The 21,862-nt window shown below is 40.2% G+C and overlaps 1 protein-coding gene across 3 annotated transcripts in view; it reads right to left on the bottom strand.

The window, feature by feature from the left end:
- Positions 1-21,862, bottom strand: part of LOC137372149 (glutaminase kidney isoform, mitochondrial-like) — a 119,024-nt gene that overhangs the window by 31,040 nt on the left and 66,122 nt on the right. For 2 of the 3 annotated variants that reach the window (XM_068035649.1, XM_068035650.1), the window contains exons 10-14: positions 17,179-17,245; positions 16,804-16,854; positions 14,463-14,639; positions 10,761-10,892; positions 9,578-9,670 (exon numbers count right to left, since the gene is read on the bottom strand). In XM_068035649.1, coding sequence (XP_067891750.1) covers positions 9,578-9,670; positions 10,761-10,892; positions 14,463-14,639; positions 16,804-16,854; positions 17,179-17,245 — 520 coding nt within the window. Of the gene's footprint in view, positions 1-2,144; positions 6,467-9,577; positions 9,671-10,760; positions 10,893-14,462; positions 14,640-16,803; positions 16,855-17,178; positions 17,246-21,862 lie in introns of those variants that run through there. The other variant, XM_068035651.1, reaches the window with a different exon arrangement.

The raw sequence follows: 21,862 nt of genomic DNA, 5'->3' as shown, positions 1-21,862 counted from the left end.
AACAGTTAGTGGTCCAAAGTTATCAAAAGTACAGGCCTGTAGGTACAATGCAAATAAAATTGAAAATTGTTTCTTACCTTCAGAAAGTTTCAAAAAAATCTTCTATGACTCCTTATTTCTGTATTTAACAACTGATCCTGACAGCTGCTGTGCCTCATTTTAACAGATGTAACTTACATCACGTGCATCAGTCCAGGAAACTCCCATCCCCAGTGGCACTAACTTCTCGGGTGGGCATGACAGACCAGGTCACCAGCAGGCAAAGCGAAGAGCTGTTCCAGAATGGTCAGGAAACCCGGGAAAGCCTTTAAAAAGGCATGCAAGTACCAAAAGCTTCCCTGCCATTGCTCTCCCTGGAAAATTGCCAATGCCATTCAAGTACTAGAAACTGTGGAGATTTGCCCCTCAATTACTGTATGTCCTGTAGCAATGTAAATATTAAAAGGAGCATGACTTAAGGTTGTTTTCACAGCAGATTTCAAGTTATTATTTGGTCGACAGGTGAATGTGGATGAACCAAGTCATCTCAATGTGAAAACAACAGCTGCAAATTTCAATTCTATACAAGATAATCTCTTTGGTTCTTACTAGTCATGAGGTTGAGTTCAAATCCCACCAGACTTAAAATACACAAATGTAGGCCCATACTTCAGTACAGTACTGAGGGAGTGCTGCATTATCACAGATGCTCTAAGTTACATCAAACCATCTGCATATTTGATGGAAAAAATGCCATGACAATTTTTCCAAAGAGCAGGAAGTTCTCCTGCTGTCCTATGCAATGTTCATCCAACAACCAACACTACCAAATCAGATGTGATAATTCATATCACTACTGTTCCTAGGACTTTGCTGTGTGCAAATTGGTTACTGTGTCATTTAACTAACCATGTCTACACTTCAGAAATAACTAAGTGACTCCAGTGCTTGGAGATGTTCTGATATGAAGGTGCTTTATAAATGCAAGTTTTTAGAACAATGGCTTCCACACCGCTTTCGTAATCCCATAGAATTTCTTAAACTAGAATTTAAAAATCTAAAAGGGCAAGATTTTGCACTCAAGACAAGGGAAGTCAATGCTGCATGTTTTACACCTGCATTACATAGCATCAGTACTCCAAAGTCAAGTACAGTATAAATACAGATTAAAGCACATTATTCTGCAACATGAATTTTCCCACAATTTTAGAACAGCGTTGTTCCCTTCCACAAGGCAGTGTGGATTCTTCCAGTTTCAACATCCACCTTTGTGACTTTTTCAAAAAAAATTGCAATTTTCAAGCAATGGTCAGTCTGCACTGGGGCCCCAGTGCCAACAGAAACACTGCCACATAATTAAATTTCCCTCATTGTATGAATTTTACACAGTGGATGTTGGCAATACTAAAATTCCCAGGCAATTGAGTCCCATATTGTCTACCTGTCTTCCTTGCAGAATTTTAATGAGAAACATTCCTTCATAACCCAAAAGAAATTTCAATAAAACAAGGCACGATTCTAAAGTGTGCCCATAGCTAGTTGCAACAAATGGTGTGCAGCACACATAGGATCAGGAACATCGCTGCAAAGGACTTCTCCCTAGTTCAACCAATAGGACTTCATAATCTTCAATTTTAATCATCTTGCGGCACAGCACTAACAAGCAAGCACCTAGACCTGTTATATCCCCATTAATGGCAGTTCTACACTGAACAAGTTGATATTATGACTGCAGCTACTTCGGTTTATTGATACCACATACTAGTGTCAGGCTGCTATTCCAGAATTCTAACTCTAGGCCTCCTTTGCTGGCCCACTTCTTTCACTCTACTTTTGATGGCAGAGCCCTTGGCCATCTGCTCCACACTATTTCCTTTGCCACTTCTGCCTCCCCATCTCTCCTCCTTCAAAAGCCTCCTTTAAACAATACCCACTGGCCATATCATTAGTCAACTCCTTCCCAACTCCTCATATACTGCACAATGTCTATTTTCATTTCAGACATGCCTGGGGATGTTCTATTATGTTAAAAATACAAATGTTCTAGTGACACTACTTTTTGCCTGGAATTGACAACTTCAGTTATTTTGATAGCAAAAATATATATACACAGCTACATGTGGGATGTAACAATTTTATTGAATACAAAAAATGCAAAACAGTTACAAATAAACAAATGCAAAATAAGTGCTGGTCACGGCTGAGAAATATAAAATACATGGAATAAAGTACAAACTATGCAAACAAGGTATTGGAAATGCAGCTTACAAGAAAAACACATTAAAACTCAAACACGATACAAACCAATTTATAGCATTTAAAATTTTACATCTCAAGGGCAATTAGGGATAGAGACACTCACATCCCACAAACAAATTTTAAAAAACATCCTAGTACCTTTACCTACTCTACAACTATGTTTTTTTTTATTTCTTACACCTAACAGATAATCTACTGATCAAAAAAATATGCTAAATAAGTAACTACACAGGCTATTTATTTTGAGTATTAGGAAGATACTAAAGCAGCAGCTCATGTTGCTGATATTACAAACGCATTAGAAAATACTTGGGTTATTCTGGAATGAAACACTTCCAGGTAACAAGACTAATAGAACAAACATCCAATGTTGCACTGCAAGTGTTTACACTATCAATGGTGATATCAAAATAGATAATGTACCCAATGTTTCCAAGGGACTTACATTAGGTTTAAGCTGCAGTGAAAAAAACGTGTAATGAACTTCGTGTAATTGGGGCTGTAGCTCTATATTACAAAGATATAATTACATAAATGTGATTTTGTTGTATTACACACATTTCCCTTATTGAAGAAAACTGACCAATTACCTACTTAACAAATCAAGCGGTCATCAATACCTTGAAGGAACATAGCCTTCCAGTGACATAGTATTTGCTGGGCAACCATTCTGATTTTGGTGGGCTGTATAGTACTCTAATTTCATCCTCTTTTCCCAGTGGATTAAGATAATACTGATTTCCTAAACCAGCGAGCTTAGATTTCTAAATGTGCACTGAGATATTTACATACAAATTATAGAACTTTAATTTATATTTAATAAGCATTTGGTCAAAATGTGCAGGGAGGTTATACTGTCTTTGGTATACTAAAATCAGATTACATTGCCAACATACAATATTGCTATTTATACCAATCCCTTCAACTCTGGAAACAGAACATTAGGTACACATCAAATTGACAGCCAATATCTTAAACCTCCCTGACCAATCCAGTCTCAAAAAAAATTTTGTTAATTTTCTACCTTAGCCATAATGGAGCTCAATGCTCTGATTACAATCAAAAGTATTTATATAAAATCATCATGAGAAAAGTTGGAAAAATACCATTTTTGATTTTGAAATTAGAGACAACAGTAGGGCTAGTTTAGGCAGAATCCATAAAGTGCCAATGATGCCCATAAAATTACTTTACCAAACTACCTCAATCTAAGTATGGACCAAAACCCACAGTACTAATGAATTTTACATCTGGCAAATGACCCAACATCTACTTCGCTCTACATTGAACCAATGCCAAATTTTACTTACAAGTTTTGTATTAGATAACTTTCTACTTAAAACTAGGCGGAGTCTAGTAAAATGTAATTCAATCAACCAAAGATAAACAGCATCTAGGAACATAGGAGTAAGTCATTCAAATCTTTAAGCCTGCTTCTCCATTTTACTGGAACATAGCTAATTTATACCCCAGCGCCATCTAATTCAATCCAGATATCCATATGTAAAGCGTTTGTAGCAGTCCATTACCAGCATTCTAGCCAAACTGCCTGCCCATGAAAATGTTCCCATTTATAAAGGCAGCTTGCAAAATTCAGATATTTACTAATTCTAATGACAAATCTAAAATGGGTGGCTCCAAACAACTATAACATTTTAGACTAATCCTATTCTCAATGCTTCACTGTAAACACAGCCACTGAAATATTAACTATTACAATCAACTACAATGTTTCTGGAAATAGAAAATCTAGTAAAACAAATATATCCATTTTTGCTTTCCTTGAACTTATATACATGTACACAGTGTATTAAAATTGTCCACACACATTTGATATGACTAATGCAGACTTCAATATTTGTATCAAAATATAATAATTTACTTCATGCTATATACTAGCCACAGAAGTTAAAACTTGAGACCAAGACAAGTCATACTGGGGCAGGCATGTTAGCATTAAAACTTTTTACACTGAATACTCCCTAACTGGTCTAATATCATACAAGGCAACAAAATATCTCGATTACATCAAACACTATTCATTGTGTGATTTCTTACTTTTATCATAGTTACTGTGATTTGTGTCATTTATCGATTAAACTATGTAATTAACTCCAGGTTCAATGTTCAGCTAGGCCCATTTCCAATATCACATTGCCCTCATGTCTAGCATATCTTCCACAGTACAAATTTTGCTTTTATAAAATGATATACAGCTTGCATAGAATAAGTTTACTAGTGTCAGCGTTTTCACTGTACATACTACAATTCAGTCTTGCTCTTTGAGGCAGCAGGAATACTTTAAGCAACTGGGATAGAATGTCCAGTCTGATGCAATGTAACTTGCCTTCTCTCCAACTCTACCCACCACCCCTCCTACCCCTATTTGCTCAGCTATAGAATGCCACTCATGTCAGGATTCAGTATCCTCCTACTTCCACTACTTTTCAGCATTTTCATTTGCATCATTGTGGCTAGAATACCACAAATCTTCAGTAATACATTTGTTTCAGTTGCTGGAAGACACCAGCAACTTCCACCACTTAGGCAGGACAACTGAAGGAGAAAACAATTCCACCTAAAACCTCCTAAAGCAAAGAGACTCTTCAATAAGGAAAGACAACTGTGAATGCCCCCCAGCAGCTGTTTTTGCATTTCCTTTTCTAGATCACACATCTTCTCTGTTCAGATTGCAGGCCCATGTTCCAACAGTCCAAAGATCAACATCAACATTCTTCATTTGCACAACAACTTTAATGCAGGAAAACATCCCAAGGCACATCACAGCAGCGTAATAAGACAAGAAAATTACACTGAGCCAAGGAAGGAAATAGTAGCAAATGCTTAGGCAAGGAGGTAGGTTTTAAAGGAGGGCCTTTAAAGGAGAGAGCACAAGTGAGATGGAGAGGCGGAGGCTTAGGGAAGGAACAGCAGAGCTTAGGGTCTAGATGGCAGAATCACGGTGGGACGAAGGGAGTGGGGGATGCGCAAGAGTCTAGTGTTGGAGGAATTGAGAATTCTTGGAGGGTTGGAGGGGGTCAGAGATAATGAGGGACAAGGTCATGGAGGGATTTGAACACAAGGATGAGAATTTTAAAATCCAGGTGTTGGTGGAATGGGAGCCAACATAGGTCAGGAAGTACAGGGTGATGGATGAGCGGCACTTTGTGCAGGTTAGAATACGGCAGTAGAGTTTTGAATTAGATCAAGTTTATGGAGGGTTGGAGATAGAATGTCAGCCAAGAAAACACTGGAACAGTCAAGTCTGAAGGTAACAAAAGCAAAGATAACGGTTTCAGCAGCACATAAGCTAAGGCTAAAGCAGAGACGTACGATGTTACAGAAGTGGAGGATATGGGGGTCAGAAACTAAGTACCAGGTCAAATAAGGAAGCATGGTTTTGAATAGTCTGATGCAGCTTGAAACAATGGTGAGGGAGGAGAATGGGGTCAGTGGCGAGGGAGCAGAGTTTGTGGAGAGCTGCAGACAATGGCTTTGTTCATTCCAGTGTTTCATTGGAGGAAATCGTGGTTTCTCCAAGGATGGATGTTAGGCAAGCTGTCTGACAACACAGAGGGAGTGGAAGGGTCAAATTGTGATGAGAAGATACACATGGGTGTCGTAAGCACACATGCAACCAGATATTGTGCCCTCAAATGATGTCGCCAAAGGGCAGCAGGCAGATGAGAAACAGGAGGTGGCCTAAAATGGATCTTTGGGGGACTTGAGAGGCAACTGTGCAGGGGCAGGAACAGAAGCCATTACAGGAGCTTCTCTGGCTAAGACTGGATTGGCAAGCGCAGTCCCACTCACTGGACAATGAAGCAGAGGTGCAGGTAGGTGGTATGTTACAGAATTTAGGAAAGGATACTTCTTGGGATTGATGCATTAACAAAGTTCATAATTATTGGAGCACTATTGTATTTACATTATTCAAGCTACAACTGAAGCAAGCAAATAAAAAATCAGCTCACAAAGTGCTAACATGATAAAGTTTTGTGTACAAATACTTCAAAGTAGTTTCAGAATTAGAGATCTTCCAGATCAGCGAGATCATGAATTAAGTTGAACTGCTTTAGTTTGCTACACCAAGAGTTTACATTCTATATACTACAGTAGTGGAAGAGTCCTCCTCATTTGGTTCAGGTGATACTTTTTTCCACAGAGTCCCTTTAAGTGCAAGCTCTTTCTGTAGATTTTCATAATCCATTGATCCGAAGGAATGCTGCTATTTTAAGCAATATGAATAATTAGATTCTTAATTTTGTAAGCCTTCTGGTGATTGTCATAATTAACCCACTAATACATGATAATTTCCCCACCTCCTTTTGTAAATGCCACAGGGCTATGATCAAATAAAATAATTTTTCACTAATAACTTACTTTGGTTCCCAAAATCAAAAACTTCATAAAAATGCGAAGAATTTGAACTGCCATTTTATGTTCCCATATAGTAATTTAGTATACTTATTTCACCTGCCTTGATATATGCTAAGCAGATTTGGCACAATATTCAGTTTGGCAACAATGCAGTTGTGAGTAATTATACAGAATGACGAAACTAGAAAAGTTATTTCTGATCCATTTTGTTCATTCCCTGATAAAAGTGACTTGTCTACTTTGAAGGAGAATCTGGGTACCAATTTATTTGATGTGAGCAGCATTCACATGCAGAAGTACATACAGCTAGCAGATCATGCAGCAGAACAAGAGGTGACCTGCCACTTACTACAAGATCAAGCTTATGTGTTGCCTCTTTATGCCTTCTAAATACAGAGAAACATACAGCAGCACAATATACAGGGGTTTAAATGAAACCTTAAAGAGGGAACAAGCTGAATAGTGCAAAGCCTTCCAATTTTCAGAAATGTTGACAAGGTGATGAGAATAAATCTAATCAGAGGGTTTTTCAGCAAGACCACAGACCTCCTTTACTAACTAGCATGTTTGGCAATCTAAAACCAACACAAAATGATGAACGGAGGATGGTAGGCTAAAAGAAATGGAAGACTCTGTGGAAAGCAGTCACAGCCAAAAGGAATCTGAGAGCTATACAGAAGTATGTAAAGAAGAACTCTTATCCACAGTAAGGATAACGACGGTTCATTAGATTCATAGCAGTGAGCATAAAACAGACATTTGTTAAGATGTGTCAACAAACAAGTCATGAGTTTATCTTTTCTCTGACTAGCTTCTGCAAGTACACTGGCCCCGTTTTAATTTAGGCAACATTAAGGGTAAAGACAAGATTAATTCATAAAGCTACTGAGTGGAGTGAACAACATATAATTGGTTTTGGTACAACATATTTGAGCGTATGATTTATAAAAATTAGTAAATAGAGTTTAAAAATTAACAAATTAAAAGTTTAGTGTATACCCAACTACATGCCGAAAGCTTTGGATCAACAATCCACAAAAGCAGCAGGCCAATGACTGGCAACTGACACCGCAAATCCACATAGTCCAAAACGTGAGTATATAGAGAATTTTCTCAACATTCCTGGTCAGATGCATAAAAACATCTCAGATAAAGGAATGGAATGTAGCTGGACAGTGTTCAGGAAATGTCTTGAAGTAAGAGCACATTAGTGCAAACAATTACATATTAGTGAATACTCACCAGGTCTGGTAGCATCTGTGCAAAGAGAAACAGAGTTAACTTTCAGGTCGACGGCCTTTCATCAGAATCCGGTCTGAAAGGTCACTGAATTGAAACCTTAACTCTCTTTTTCTCTACAGAGATGCTGCCAGACCAAATATATATAATTTCAGCACCTGCAATACTTTGCTCTTGTACATATTAGTGAATACTGGATTACTATCAGAATAGGTACCAGACAGGTGGGGGCTACTGAGATCTAATGAACTGAGAGAACGTTTCTTGCTCAAAAGATGTTACTGCTGGAGTGGAACAACTTTCCCTTTTTGGCATACAGTATTACATTTAATGACCATACTTGGAGCTGCTTAATTATGTGGTTTAACTCCAATTTCAGAAAGCCACTCCTTTTCAATTTGGTTCAATAAGTGATCAGAAGTATAAATTCACATCCACCATCTATGCAGATGTTGTATGGCCAAGTGCAGATAATCATAGAATCATACTACATAGCAGGAAGGATTTTGAACCCGAATGCCCATGCCAGCTCTTTGTAAGAGCTAGTCTCACACCCCTGCTCTATCCCCATAGCTCTGTAAATTTTTCCTTTTCAAATATATATTCAATTCCCTTTTGACAGTTACTACTGACTTTGCTTTTACCATCCTTTCAGGCAATGCATTGCAGAACTAACTGCATCTAAAAATTTCTCATCTCCTTCTGGTTCTTTAGCCAGTTTCTTTAAATCTGAGTCCTCTGGTTATCAACCCTCCTGTCAGTGGAAACAGTTTCTCCTTACTCTATCAAAATAGTTCACAATTTTTAACACCTCTATTATATCATCCCTTAACCTCTGCTTGGGAGCAATCCCAGTTTCTATAGGCTCTCTACAAAAATGAAGTCACTCATCCCTGGTACCATTCTAATAAACCTCCTTTGCATCCTCTGAGGCCTCGACATCCTTGCTAGAATATAGTGCCCAGAATTGAATGCAATACTCCAAACTGAGGGCTTACAAGTGATTTATCAAACTTTAGCATTACCTCTTAGCTTTTGTACTCTATACCTCTATTTATAAAGCCAGTGCACTTTTCACAGCCTTATCAACTTGCCCTGTCAGACTCAAAGATTTGTGCACATACACCCTTAGGTCTTTATGTTTCTGCACCCTCATTATAAATTAAAATGGTACAATTTTAATGCACACAACTTATTGGTGTATCCAGGTAGGTCACTGCAAGACTAATCTTTGAAGTATGGATGGCAACTAGAATAGTACCAGTTGCTGAAGGAAAAGGAATACATCTAAAAGCAACTCTGTGTAAACTACAAAATGCTGCATCATCCTGTTTGCTGACCATTTCTTCCCAACAGTACAGGCAATAAATGCATAACTTAACAGAAGTAATGATGTTACTGAGAAAATTACATGAACTGAAGAGGCAACTACAAACCATAACTTGATTCCAAGGACTGAAATATTACCGTATGTGAAACTTAGCATGTCAAATTATTTTAATTAAATCCTGCTCTGTTGCTGTTTTCAGAGAAAAACCCAATGCAATTGCTGTTTCATTACAAAGCAATTGCAATAGATTTTGCACTTTTTGAATTCAATGCATCTAACAGATCACCAAACCTCAGCACAGTGCACATATTTTAGTAATTGCCAACTAAGTAATTTTTCCAAGAATGTTTATAAATTTCCTTTTAATACGGTTTAAAAAGTTAAACTTACCCGTACTTCACCTCCCTCCCTGCGAGGATCATGTTTCTTTGCAAAATGCCTCAGGTTGTCATAATTATGAAAATTAAACAACGAAACCAGGTCCTAAAAATAAATTTAAGGAAAAAAAAAACATTTAATAAGCCCAACAAATATTACAAATATTTTTAAATCAGAGCTCAAAGTCCTCATGCGAGTTGTCCTTTGGTAGTATTTTCACGATGAACATTCAAAGGGCACAGAAGCTTTAACATTTTACAACAGGAACAGCTGCAAGTTTAAACACTTGGCATTTAAATCAAGAAATACAAAAACTAGAAATTGTACGTAACATCCAGGAGGTCCATGCTCAATTTTTATTTAAAATTTTGCACCAAATGTCTTTGAGCTTGCAAGGCACCGTAATCACAGCATCAACTCAGCTGCTGGTCCCAGGTGCCCAACCCCATCAGAATATTTACAGAAAATGGGCACGTGGTACAGCTGGGTGGATGGGAGTAGGAAATAACAGCTAGGCTAGCATGCTGGGCAGAGTACCAACAAGCCTGACTGAGAACATTGGTAGCTGCAAAATCTGGCCCTCTTCCAAGAAGATTGATTTTGCAATGAGAGCCAATTGTTGTGGCTGTGGTAAAACTGGGCAATAACTTACTTGTATTTATATAGAGCCTTTAATGTAAATGGTCCAACACACATCACAGGAGTGTAATAAAGCAAAATGCAATACCGAGTCACATGAAGGGATAATAGGGCAGATGGCCAAATGTTTGGTCAGAGGTAGGTTTTAAGGAGTGTCTTAAAAGAGGAAAGAAAGGTAGAGAGAGGTGGTGGTGGTGGTGAGGTAGAGCTGAGTTTTGTCAATGTACTCGTGGAAACTAATGCTGTGCTTTTGGATGATGTTGCCAAGTTGCACAATGTAGATGAGAAAGAGAGGGGACAGTACAGGAGTGGAAAGAGAAGCCATTGAAGGTAATTTGCTGGCTATGACTGGATAGATAAGAATGGAACCAAGAGTGCACAGTCCCACCCCACTGGACAACAGCAGAGGGCAAGGTATGGTCCATTGTGTTGAAGGTTGCAGACAGGCCGAAAAAGGATGTGTTACCTTTATCAGTCACATTGGACGTCATCTGCAGTAAAAGAAGCCAGAGGGTATTTTTGCTTCGCTCACCAAATTAAAATGACATGCACTTACCTGGCAGAATTGAATACCCCTTACACTATTGCCAAGTTTGTCCAAAGGTGGCGACCAACACATAATGCCCATCACATTTGGCACTACCAGCAAAATACCACCAGAAACTCCAGATTTTGCTGGAAGGCCCACCTACAAAAAAAAACAATGTGCATGTATAAAAACTCAGTTCATTGGCACCCACAAATAAATATTTTGATATTTAACATTTTTATTTGACTTAAGGAAACAGGACACCTAAAGAGTCAGCAAGGTAAATGCAATATGTGGTGTTGAACCAAGCAGTGCAGAACAGAGCGGTCCTATGTTTGATTCAGGTTGCGTGCTGAGCCAGGTAATTAGCATTAGTGACCTACTTTGAGACAGAGGTAGCTAGAATTCCTGTCCAGTTCAGGCTCAGCAGTGAGGCTCCCAAATAACCTGCCAGCCCACACTACCTCGGTACACAGATGAAGAATGGCTCCTTGGATAAAGGACTCAAAAGACCTCTACTAACAAATGGATCATAATGATTGTTGGGGAAACAATCTCATGCCATCACACAATTCTAGTGTCTAAATATTTGTAAATACAACATTGAAAAAAGTCATGTGCCTAATCTATCCACTTTGTATACAGGAGAATTTCTCCAATACATTTGTAGAGAATACAAATTAAAATACTTAAAAATTACACCGTCATCCATTGCTTTGCTTCTGAGAAATAGCATTTGCTCAGGAAAGGACAGAGAATCAAAAGAAAATCAAATAACTTCGATGCCTAATCTGCAAATCTGTCCATTGGCACTTTGAACTTATCCGAATGGTACTCGGAGATTTGTCCCATTCAAAACAGAGGACTGTTTCCACAAGACTGGCACTTAAGATAGATTTGCCAATACCTGGTGACAGGATGCCACAACAAAGTGCTTTTCACTTGTACCCAACATCTAAAAGAAGTTACGGGGAAGGTTGTTGTTTTAACCACAATACTGAAAATTTGATATTTAATATTTTGCAACAAGCTGCTAAGAACATCAATTTCAGCACTAATTAACATCTGGTATTACTTCTAAACTGTATGTATGTCGAAAGGACAACCCATGCATGAAAAATTATCCTTAGCCTTTATACTATAATTGATTAGTTTATAATTCTGTTTGCTTTTAAAATGAAACAATTAAAAATGTTTGAAAATTATTTATTTTCCATATGACTAAAATGATTCGGCCAACAAACACCCTTGGCTAGCAATTGCAAGGTGAAGTACAGCATTACTTACTCATGCTTACTATAAAAGGAAACCTTCATTTAAAAGACATAGTAGCAAATACTATTCATAAAAGTGTTTAAAATTTTTGTTCTTTATCGTCCAGGCACCATAATTGTAAACACTGTGAATTTAACACTGTATTCAATTAATTATCTTACGATGTAAAAGGAAATTTAACAGTTTATACCTTCAAGATGCACAATTGTATAAATTCTTAATTAATTGCTATAATGCATCCATTATTTAAGAACGAGAGAGATTAAACCAAGAAATTATACTCCTGCCCAATGTCTGTTGTGGGGAAATTACTGGAATCTACTGTTAGGGATACAGTGACTGAGCACTTGGACAAATATGAACAGGTCAGAGACCCAGCATAGATTTGTAACTAACTTAGTTGAATTTTTCTGATGAAGTCACTAATATGAGAGATTAGATTAGGCGGTGTCTATGCATGTTATTTAGATGGACTTCCTGAAGGCATTGGATAAGGTTCCACACAAGAGACAGTTAGGAAAAATGGAAGCACATGGAATTGGAGGCAACCTTTTTATATAGGTGGAGATTTTGTTCAGAGGTAGCTGATAAAAAGTAGGGATAATGGGTACGTAACTCTAGAGGATGCAATTAGTGGTGTCCCCCAGAGATCTAACTGTATTATTGTCTCAGTTTTTCACTATGTTTCTTAATAACTTACATGAAGGAATAGAGTACTGTATATCCAAGTTTGCTGGCAGCACTAAGTTAGGTGGCATAGCAATTAGTGTGGATGGGAAACAAAGCTGCAAAGAGACAATGATTGTAGAAAATTCACAACACAGAAGGTGGCCATTTAGCTCATCGCGTCCGCACCAGTCAGAGAAGAGCTACCCAGCCAAATCCCACCTTACTGCACTAGGTCTGTAGTCCTGCAGGTCATGGCTCGTCAAGTAGCCAACCAAGTACTCTTTAAAGTGTGGTGAGAGTTTCTGCCTCTACCACCCTTTCAGGGAATGAGTTCCAGGTCCTTACTATCCTCTGGATAGAAAAAAATGTTTCCCCATCTCCCCTCTAATCCTTCTACCCATTACATTAAATCTATGCTCTCTAGTGTCAATAAGTTGTCCATATTTACTCTATCTAGGCCCCTCAATTTTAAACACCACAATTAAGTTACCCCTCAGCCTCTTTCCAAGGAAAACAACCCCTGCCTACCCAATCTTTCCACATAGCTCAAATTTTCTAGTCCTGGCAACATCCTTGTAAATCTCCTCTGCACCCTCTCTAGTGCATTTACATCTTTCCTGTAACGTGGAGACCAGAACTGTACACCGTACTCAAGGTGTGGTTGATGTTAAGTGAATGGGCAAAACTGGCAGATAAGTTGAGCGTTGGGATGTCTGAGGTCATTCATTTTTGACATGAGATTGATCACAGTATTTTCTAAATGATAAGATGCAAGGAACTGTGTAGTAGAGAGATTTAAGAGCCCGGCTACAGAAATCATTAAAAGTGAGTGGACAGGTACAAAAATTAAGTTGAGGCTCATGAAATGTCAACTTCACCCTTTGTGATAAAGGTTATGTATAATTGTACAAAGCTCTGGTTAGACCACATTTGGAGTACAGCACTGAGTTCAGAGCACCACACCTCAGAAGGATACATTGACCTTGAAGGGGATGCAGCACAAATTCACCAGAACGATACCAGGGCCAAAAGAGAAGAGAGATTGCATAGACTACTCAAAGAAATACAAACCTAAAGACTAAGGGATGACCTACTTGACATGTTTATGATGATTAAAGGAATTAATAGTTTCTCTATCTACAACATTTCGTCTGATGGGGAGTCCAGAACAAAAAGGAGCTGGACCTTAAAATTGGGGCTTGGCTGTTCAGGGGGGTTGGGGGGAGGGGAGGGAGGGATGTCAGGAAGCATTTCTTCAAAGGGTAGTAGAAATCTGGAACTCTTTCAAAAAGTGGTTAAAGCGAGGTCATTTGAAAATCTCAAAACTAAGAGTGATGGATTGTTTTGTTGCACAAGAGTATTAAGGGATATGGAATATGTATGAAAGGTCACATTGACCTGAAACATTAACGGTTTTTCAATCCACAGACGCTACCTGACCTGCTGAGTATTTTGAGCATTTTCTGTGATGTGGAACTAAGGTATGTAAATGGAGTTGAGATACAGATCAGCCATGGCAACTAGAAGGGCTGAATGGCCATCCCCTGTTTCTACAATTGGCATTAAGTTTACTTTTGTTTTCCTGTTCTCCAAGTTTAAACAGAAAAATGTAATTATATTTAACTCAAACAAATGGCATCACAAGACTTAAATGCCGTGGATTATCCTTTTCAAGGCAGTCCTCCAACAATCTGAGACTTACTATGCCAAAATTACAATTTTGACAAATGCTCCAAGCGGACTGTATCTGTTCCAATTGCAGTGAAAATGATTAATTGTACTTACATGAAAGGCAAACTGTCCTGAGAAGTCATACATGCCACAGGAGTGCATCAAACTCAGCGTGTTCCTAACAGCCTCAGGGCTCAGAACTCTTTCCCCTGTGATTGGACAGATGCCGCCATTGGCCAACGTTGCTGCCATTACACTGGCTGATTCGCATGTTACTTCAATGGAACACAGCTTAACGGAATTTAAAAAAAAAGGAAATTATTTAAATACATCTTTAAGGTGAAAGCAGGACATGTGCATGCACATGTAGGGGTGAGGGCAGACAAAGTGTTCCCGATCTATAGGTTTTGAAAAAAAATGAAGTCTCACGTGCAAACTCCAAGTCCACACTTGCACCCAGCAGCTGTTCTGATGACACAAGTTATTATGAATTTCCCACAAACTAATCTAGACATTATCACTAGGCTGTCTGGCTGCTGATCTACAGGGTATACAAAGTGGAAAAGTTAGAACCAGCCATTTATTACTATGCACCCAAATTCTACTTTCCTCTTCTAGCTTTGATACTACCAGATCAGAAACTATAGTAGTCTTATTCATCAATGCATGTTCAAAGCTACTCAAGCATAATTAAAACCTGCAATAATTCCCCGGTGCAAGAAATGATTGAAAATACTAAGATTCAGAGGGAGGGGAAATGCTAAGGTAAAATCTTGTGGTTGCTCCTTTTCTTACCCACAACCCCCACCCCCCTCAAAGAGGCCTTCAATATTTTCTCCCTTCTGTTGCAGTATCTTATGTACCCAAAGGGCAGGGAAGCAATCTGCTTCTACATGGCCAATGATCTTTGGCCAGGAGAGATACAGCATCGAAACAGGCCCTTCGGCCCACCGAGTCCAGGCCGACCATCAACCACCCATTTATATTAATCCTACATTAATCCCATTTTCCCCCCTCACATCCCCACCTTCCCTCAATTCTCCTACCACCTACCTACACTAGGGGCAATTTTTACAATGGCCAATTTACCCATCAACCCACAAGTCTTTGGCATGTGGGAGGAAACTGGAGCACCCGGACGAAACCCATGCGGTCACAGGGAGAACTTGCAAACTCCACACAGGCAGTACCCAGAACTGAACCCGGGTCGCTGGAGCGGTGAGGCTGCGGTGCTAACCACTGCGCCACTGTGCCGCTCCCATATGCAATAGCAACTGAAATGACAATCTATTTTCACCCATCTGCTGGGAATTGGCACCGTATCTGCTCACTGCTATCCAGAAAAGGGAAATTAAAAAAAAAAACCAATCTCCTCCCTAACACTCATTTGGGCTGCACTTTCACACTTCAATGTGCATTATTATGATGTATTTTTTTGAAGTTAGAGCAGAGTACTGAATCCATTCTCCCCATGCTTTTCTCCCCTTAAACATACAGACCATAACTGTAAAATATGCATCAAAATTTACTTGCTGCCAAGTGATGCTACAAATGCATTTAACATGTTCCTGGTCTTCCAATTTAGTGCTATGGGCATTAGGTATCACTGCCAAATTGCCATGTGCAAGTCAAGTGTCAGCAGTCTAGTTCACATGATGCCATTTCTGAGTTGCAATTGGCCGAACAGCAGCGATGGAGAAGAAAATCATCCAAGTCTAATCCTATCCTCATGCAATATGCAACCATGCACACTTTCCAGTGGGATCATAGAACGGAGATCAGGGATGGGAAACCAAGAGATATTTTCCCCCTTCCAGGGATACAGAATGTAGCACTCTCATTGCTGTCCTAATTACAACATACATTTCAAACTCCATTAACACATGGCTCAAAGTGGATGAGAAGTATTATGGTATATGACCAATAGCTATCCCTCAACCAACATCACAAAAAAAAATTTGGTCATTATCACATTGCTGTTTGCAAGACTTTGCTGTGTACAAACTGGCTAGCTTGTTTCCTACATTATGACAGTGACTACACTTCACTGGCTGTAAAGTGCTTTGGGATGGCTTGAGATCATGAAAGGCACTAAATAAATGCAAGTCTTTCTTTTAGAATATCGATTCCATCCTGAAGTCAATGCTGCATATAGAATAATGTTGACCTGTACTTCATATGAATAATTTCATCAATTACACAAACATGGCACTAGAAACAGGAAGCAATTCTTATATTCAATAGCTTCGCCATCAAGTTTTATTTACTGATTATGTTTCAGAAATGCATAGTCACATTTTTAGTCATCTCAAAAAAGTGCATTGCTTTTTAATGCCAAACATAGAAACTGGAAAGAGCAAGAATTCATTTCCTGGAAAAGTACTAAATGCTACTGTGCATATTTAAGTGCTAATTTACATGTTTTGTTATACTTAATTATAATAAAACCACTCACCTGGAAATAGAAATCTAGAACCCCAGTCATATCACCTCCTTCTGGAAAACACTGGAAAATTTATTTCACAATTAGGTTTTTGCACTCATCAGAATGCACTTTTCTGCAGCAACATAGTAGGATTTGCTTGTTTGTGGGCATCTCCCATAATCAATGCTGCTCTCCACAATCGGAAAAATCTCAAGCACAATGATGCTGAATGCCAGTAATGCAATACTTAGTTCAATAACTAGAAAAAGCACTCAATCGGAATTGAATTGAAACGGAAGTGACAAGCAGACGCAACCTAAAATGACATGGCACAGAGAAATAACTTCTTTAACTATATACACACACCAATAAGTGTTTAAAATATGCAAAAGTGATCCTACAAACCTTCTTCTCCTTTAGGTAGTATCCTATAGCAAAATTTCTGTCTCCCGATTCTCTTTCAGACTGAAATCTAAGAACAGTAACATTTAGTAAAATGTAGTCAATTAAAAGCTTAAAGATAATTTAATCGTTACTCTAGAACATACTTATCCCTTTAGCACATCATACAAGCTGACAACCAGATCAATTTACTCAGCGGTCTGGCAGCATCTGTGGAAAAAGAAACAGTTAACGTTTCAGGTCAGTGACCCTTTTTCAGAACTGGCAAATATTAGGAATGCAAAAGGTTTTAAGCAAGTGAAGCGGGGGTGGGGCAAGAGATAACAAAGGGAAGGTGCAGATAGGACAAGGGCACAGAATAACTGACCAGAAGGTCATGGAGCAAAGGCAAACGGTATGGTAATAGTGTGTTGAAAGACAAAGCATTAGTACAGATAGGGTGTTAACAGACTGAAAACTGAACAGCCGCAAGTACAAACATGGGAAAAAAAGTGGGCATACAAACTGAACAAATAAATACAAAAAATAAATAAATAAATAAAAATAAAAAGTAAAATGGAAGGCCCCCGTCATGCTCTGAAACGATTGAACTCAATATTCAGTCCGGCAGGCTATAGCGTGCCTAATCGGTAAATGAGATGCCGTTTCTCAAGCTTGCGTTGCTGTTCACTGGAACACTGCAGCATCCCAAGACAGAGATGTGAGCATGAGAGCCGGGGGGGGGGGGGGGGGGGGGGGGGGGAGTGTTGAAATGGCAAGCAACCGGAAGCTCGGAGTCATGCTTTCAGACTGAATGGAGGTGTTCCGCAAAGCGCTCACCCAGTCTACGTTTGGTCTCCCCAATGTAGAGGAGACCACATTGTGAGCAGCAAATACAGTATACTACACTGAAAGAAGTACAAGTAAATCGCTGCTTCACCTAAAAGGAGTGTTTGGGGCCTGGGATAGTGAGGAGAGAGGTGGTAAATGGGCAGGTATTACACCTCCTGCGATTGCAGGGGAAGGTGCTGTGGGCAGGGGACGAGGTGGTGGGGGTAATGGAGGAGTGGACCAGGGTGTCGCGGAGGGATCTATCCCTTCGGAATGCTGACAGGCGAAGGGAGGGGAAGATGCATTTGGTAGTGGCATCACGCTGGAGGTGGCGGAAATGGCTGAGGATGATCCTTTGGATATGGAGGCTGATGGGGTGGAAAGTGAGGACAAGGGGAACCCTGTCACGGTTCTGGGAGGGAAGAGAAGGCGTGAGGGTAGAGGTGCCGGAAATGGGCCAGACACGGTTGAGGGCCCTGTCAACCAGTGGGGGGGGGGGGGAATCCTCGGTTGAGGGAAAAGGAAGACATATCAGAAGCGCTGTCATGGAAGCATAGCATCATCAGAGCAGATGCGTCGGAGACGGAGAAACTAGGAGAATGGAATGGTTTAAAGTGATGTTCAGCGGGGTTTTACAAGGTTATTCAGGGTAATGTATTTTCAAGCTATTGAAAATGTCTAATATTTGCCAGTTCTGAAGAAGGGTCACTGACCTGAAACGTTAACTCTGCTTCTTTCTCCACAAATGCTGCCAGACCTGATGAGTATTTCCAGCATTTCTTGTTTTTATTTCAGATTTCCAGCATCCGCAGTATTTTGCTTTTATTATATAACCAGATCAATTTGTTTTTTAAAAAAATTGGTTTATATTTTCATGGGGAATCAAAAAAGTGCAATTTTAATTTTTGGAATTAGTTAACCAGCTGAAGTGGCCATTGCTGAATGTGACTGAATCAAAATACTTGTTTACCTATCAAGCCAATTTTAAGAATTGGTACTTTTAATGTTAGGTACTTATCCCTAAATACGCTCCACGTATTCTAATTTTCAGAAATTAGTTATTGGTAGGAAAGTCCAATAATCATGCTTTATCAGCTACAGCTGGCGGGCAGCCATAAAGACGGGGCTAAAATGTGGCGAGTCGAAGAGACTTAGTAGTTGGCAGGAAAAAAGACAGAGGTGCAAGGGGAGAGCCAACTGTGCAACAGCCCCGACAAACAAATTTCTCTGCAGCACCTGTGGAAGAGCCTGTCACTCTAGAATTGGCCTTTATAGCCACTCCAGGCGCTGCTTCACAAACCACTGACCACCTCCAGGCGCGTATCCATTGTCTCTCGAGATAAGGAGGCCGAAGAAGATCAGCTACTATGGGAAGCCCCCAGAAAGGAAAAGTTACTTAATATCTAAAAAGGCAAATTCCTTAATATTTTGGATCCAAAAAAACAGTACAATACAGATGCTATTTTACAATCTTGCAACGGCTTCACTAACCAAGCTAAATTCTAAGTTCCTGATGCAGTGGGAGCAATTTGGGGGTGGGAGGAAAGGTGAGGAGATGATCTGGTAGTATCCTGTATACCTGGAAGCAAGTGCAGCATGCCCATCAGTGGCTTTTTAACCTAGCCACTGCATTACCATATCATTTCCAGGTTTCCCAACCAATTACCGTGAATAGGTGCGATGGCTCACATAATCTATTTCAACTCTACTATTTAAAAGGGCACTCCAAACATGCAATTTTAATGGATGAGAGTTGGGAACACAACAGAAAGAATTGACAAAATGGAGTCCAGAGATTCAAAGGCTACGCTTCATTTTAGTGATGCCATGAAAAGGGAAGATGGTGAATGGGAAAATGGAAGAGGAGACTCTACCCAAAGTGCTTCCACTTCTTGTCCCCACATGCTGCCTTGCATCAGGATAGCAGAGTCTGCTGCTGCACAGGTACAGATGGAGGAGTCTATGCCGGGGCCCTCATGGACTCAAAGTAGGGATATGAGCAACTTGCCTCTACATCTGCTGAAATCAAAAGAGGCTGCACCATGTATAAGTGCTAGGAAGAGGAAGAGTAAAATAGTGTAAGTTATGCATGGATGTGTTACACAATGTTAAATTGGTAAGCTTCTGTTTAATTTATGAGCCAAATAAATATTAATTTCTTTCCACCACTTTCTTGTCTTGCCCATTTTTGGTTGCTGGCTGGCAAGTGGTGATGAATGGTTAAGACATGAATTGATGCAGAGCAATTGGTGGGGGAAGTGGGGTGGGTGGGGGGGGGGGGGCGGGGAAATGCTGTGAAAAGGATGCGGCTATCAGATGTATGAACTGATGGAGCCTAAGTGAACCTTGCAATAATGAGGGCATCCTGAGCAGCAATGTGTGCCACTGATGGTGCCTTGGCCACTTCATATTCCTCCTCTTCAGAACTGTCTGAAGAGGCTCTGTGCTCTGCACTTGGGTCCAAACCTCACTGCTGTGCAATGTTAGGCAGAGTGCAACACACCATGACCATTCTGGAAACCTTGACTGGTACGGGCTGAAGGACACCATCAGATCTATCCAGGCACCTGAAGCGCATCTTCAGCATGCCGATGGCTTGCTCAAATGACACGTGGTTGTCATATGGCTCTCATTGTATTGTTCCTGAACCTGATTGGGCAGGTTCCTCATGGGTATCTCAGACACGTTTTAAATGGGTGTCCCCAATCTCCAAGCAGCCAGCGTCTGTTTCAACAAGAGATGAGATCGGGGATGGTGGAATGCCGCAGGATAAAAGCTTCATGACAGCTGCCTAGAAATCGTGTGCACAGCTGTATAAAGATCTATTGTGGCTGCACTTCAGCTACACATTGATCAAGTGGAAGCCCTTGAGGTTGATGAACACTCCTGGGTGATCTGGAGATGCCATAATGTGTGCAGTCAGCAACACCCTGCACCTGTGGGAAGCCAGGTAGAGCCACAAACCCAAGCACTGATTCATTCTGACTGGCATCACTGCAGACAAAGTTGACATAATTGCCTGCCTGAGCAAACAAACCAGTCACTCTCCTTATGCATTTGTGGGTTGTCGACTGAGATCTTGCAAATGTCTCCGGCAGAGCCCTGGCAACCAACCAAAGGTGAAGTTAAGGGTAATGATTTTGACAGCCACTGGTACAGCACGGCCACTAGGTCCACTTGGCAGCAGGTCTTGTTCCAGCAGGCTGCAAATGCTCATCACCTGATATAATATCCTGAGCACCCCGAGACCCAGTGTTCTAACATATCGAGGAAGTTTATCCCCTGCCTGGAGACCCTATTTGCTGTGTATGGCCTCCTGCAACCTGCACCTCTCTGCTGATTCCCTCTTGCCTTTTGCTGCTCCTGCTGGTGATCATCTTGATCCTCATCTGAGGTTCAAAAGTAACAGAATAAACTGCACCCATGCTGATCTGATTGATCAAAGCTCTAAAGTGCATAATCAGACGTCCAAAGTTATCAAAGTAATCTCCCAGCACAATTACTGTGAACAAGACCAGCAGGCAGGAAAACAGCTGTGAGGTTTCAGTACTTATTGGCATATTTTTGTCATGTCTTCAGTCCCCTCAGTTTCCTGTGTTCTCATCTTGCTTTCACTGACTAGTTTCAAGAAGCCTGGGAAACCCATAGATCCACAGTTAAGTTGCAAAAGCCAAGTTAATATTGCTGTAATTGACCAATTAACAATGAAGCTGACAACCCACCTCTGCTGAGGGGATTGCTCGCCCGCAGCTTAATAGCTACAGTTAAATGTCAGCAAGTCAGAGCTGGGTTCCCGGCGCACTGTCAATTTCCCCGGTTTTAATGCTCACTCAATCCCAAACCCAAGCGCTCCGAAACATTAAAATTCAGATCACTG

Source organism: Heterodontus francisci, chromosome 7, assembly GCF_036365525.1.
Source record: "Heterodontus francisci isolate sHetFra1 chromosome 7, sHetFra1.hap1, whole genome shotgun sequence".
Taxonomy (NCBI): Eukaryota; Metazoa; Chordata; class Chondrichthyes; order Heterodontiformes; family Heterodontidae; genus Heterodontus; species Heterodontus francisci.
Note: the sequence above shows the minus strand (reverse complement) of the source record. Positions and strands in the feature narration are given on the sequence as shown.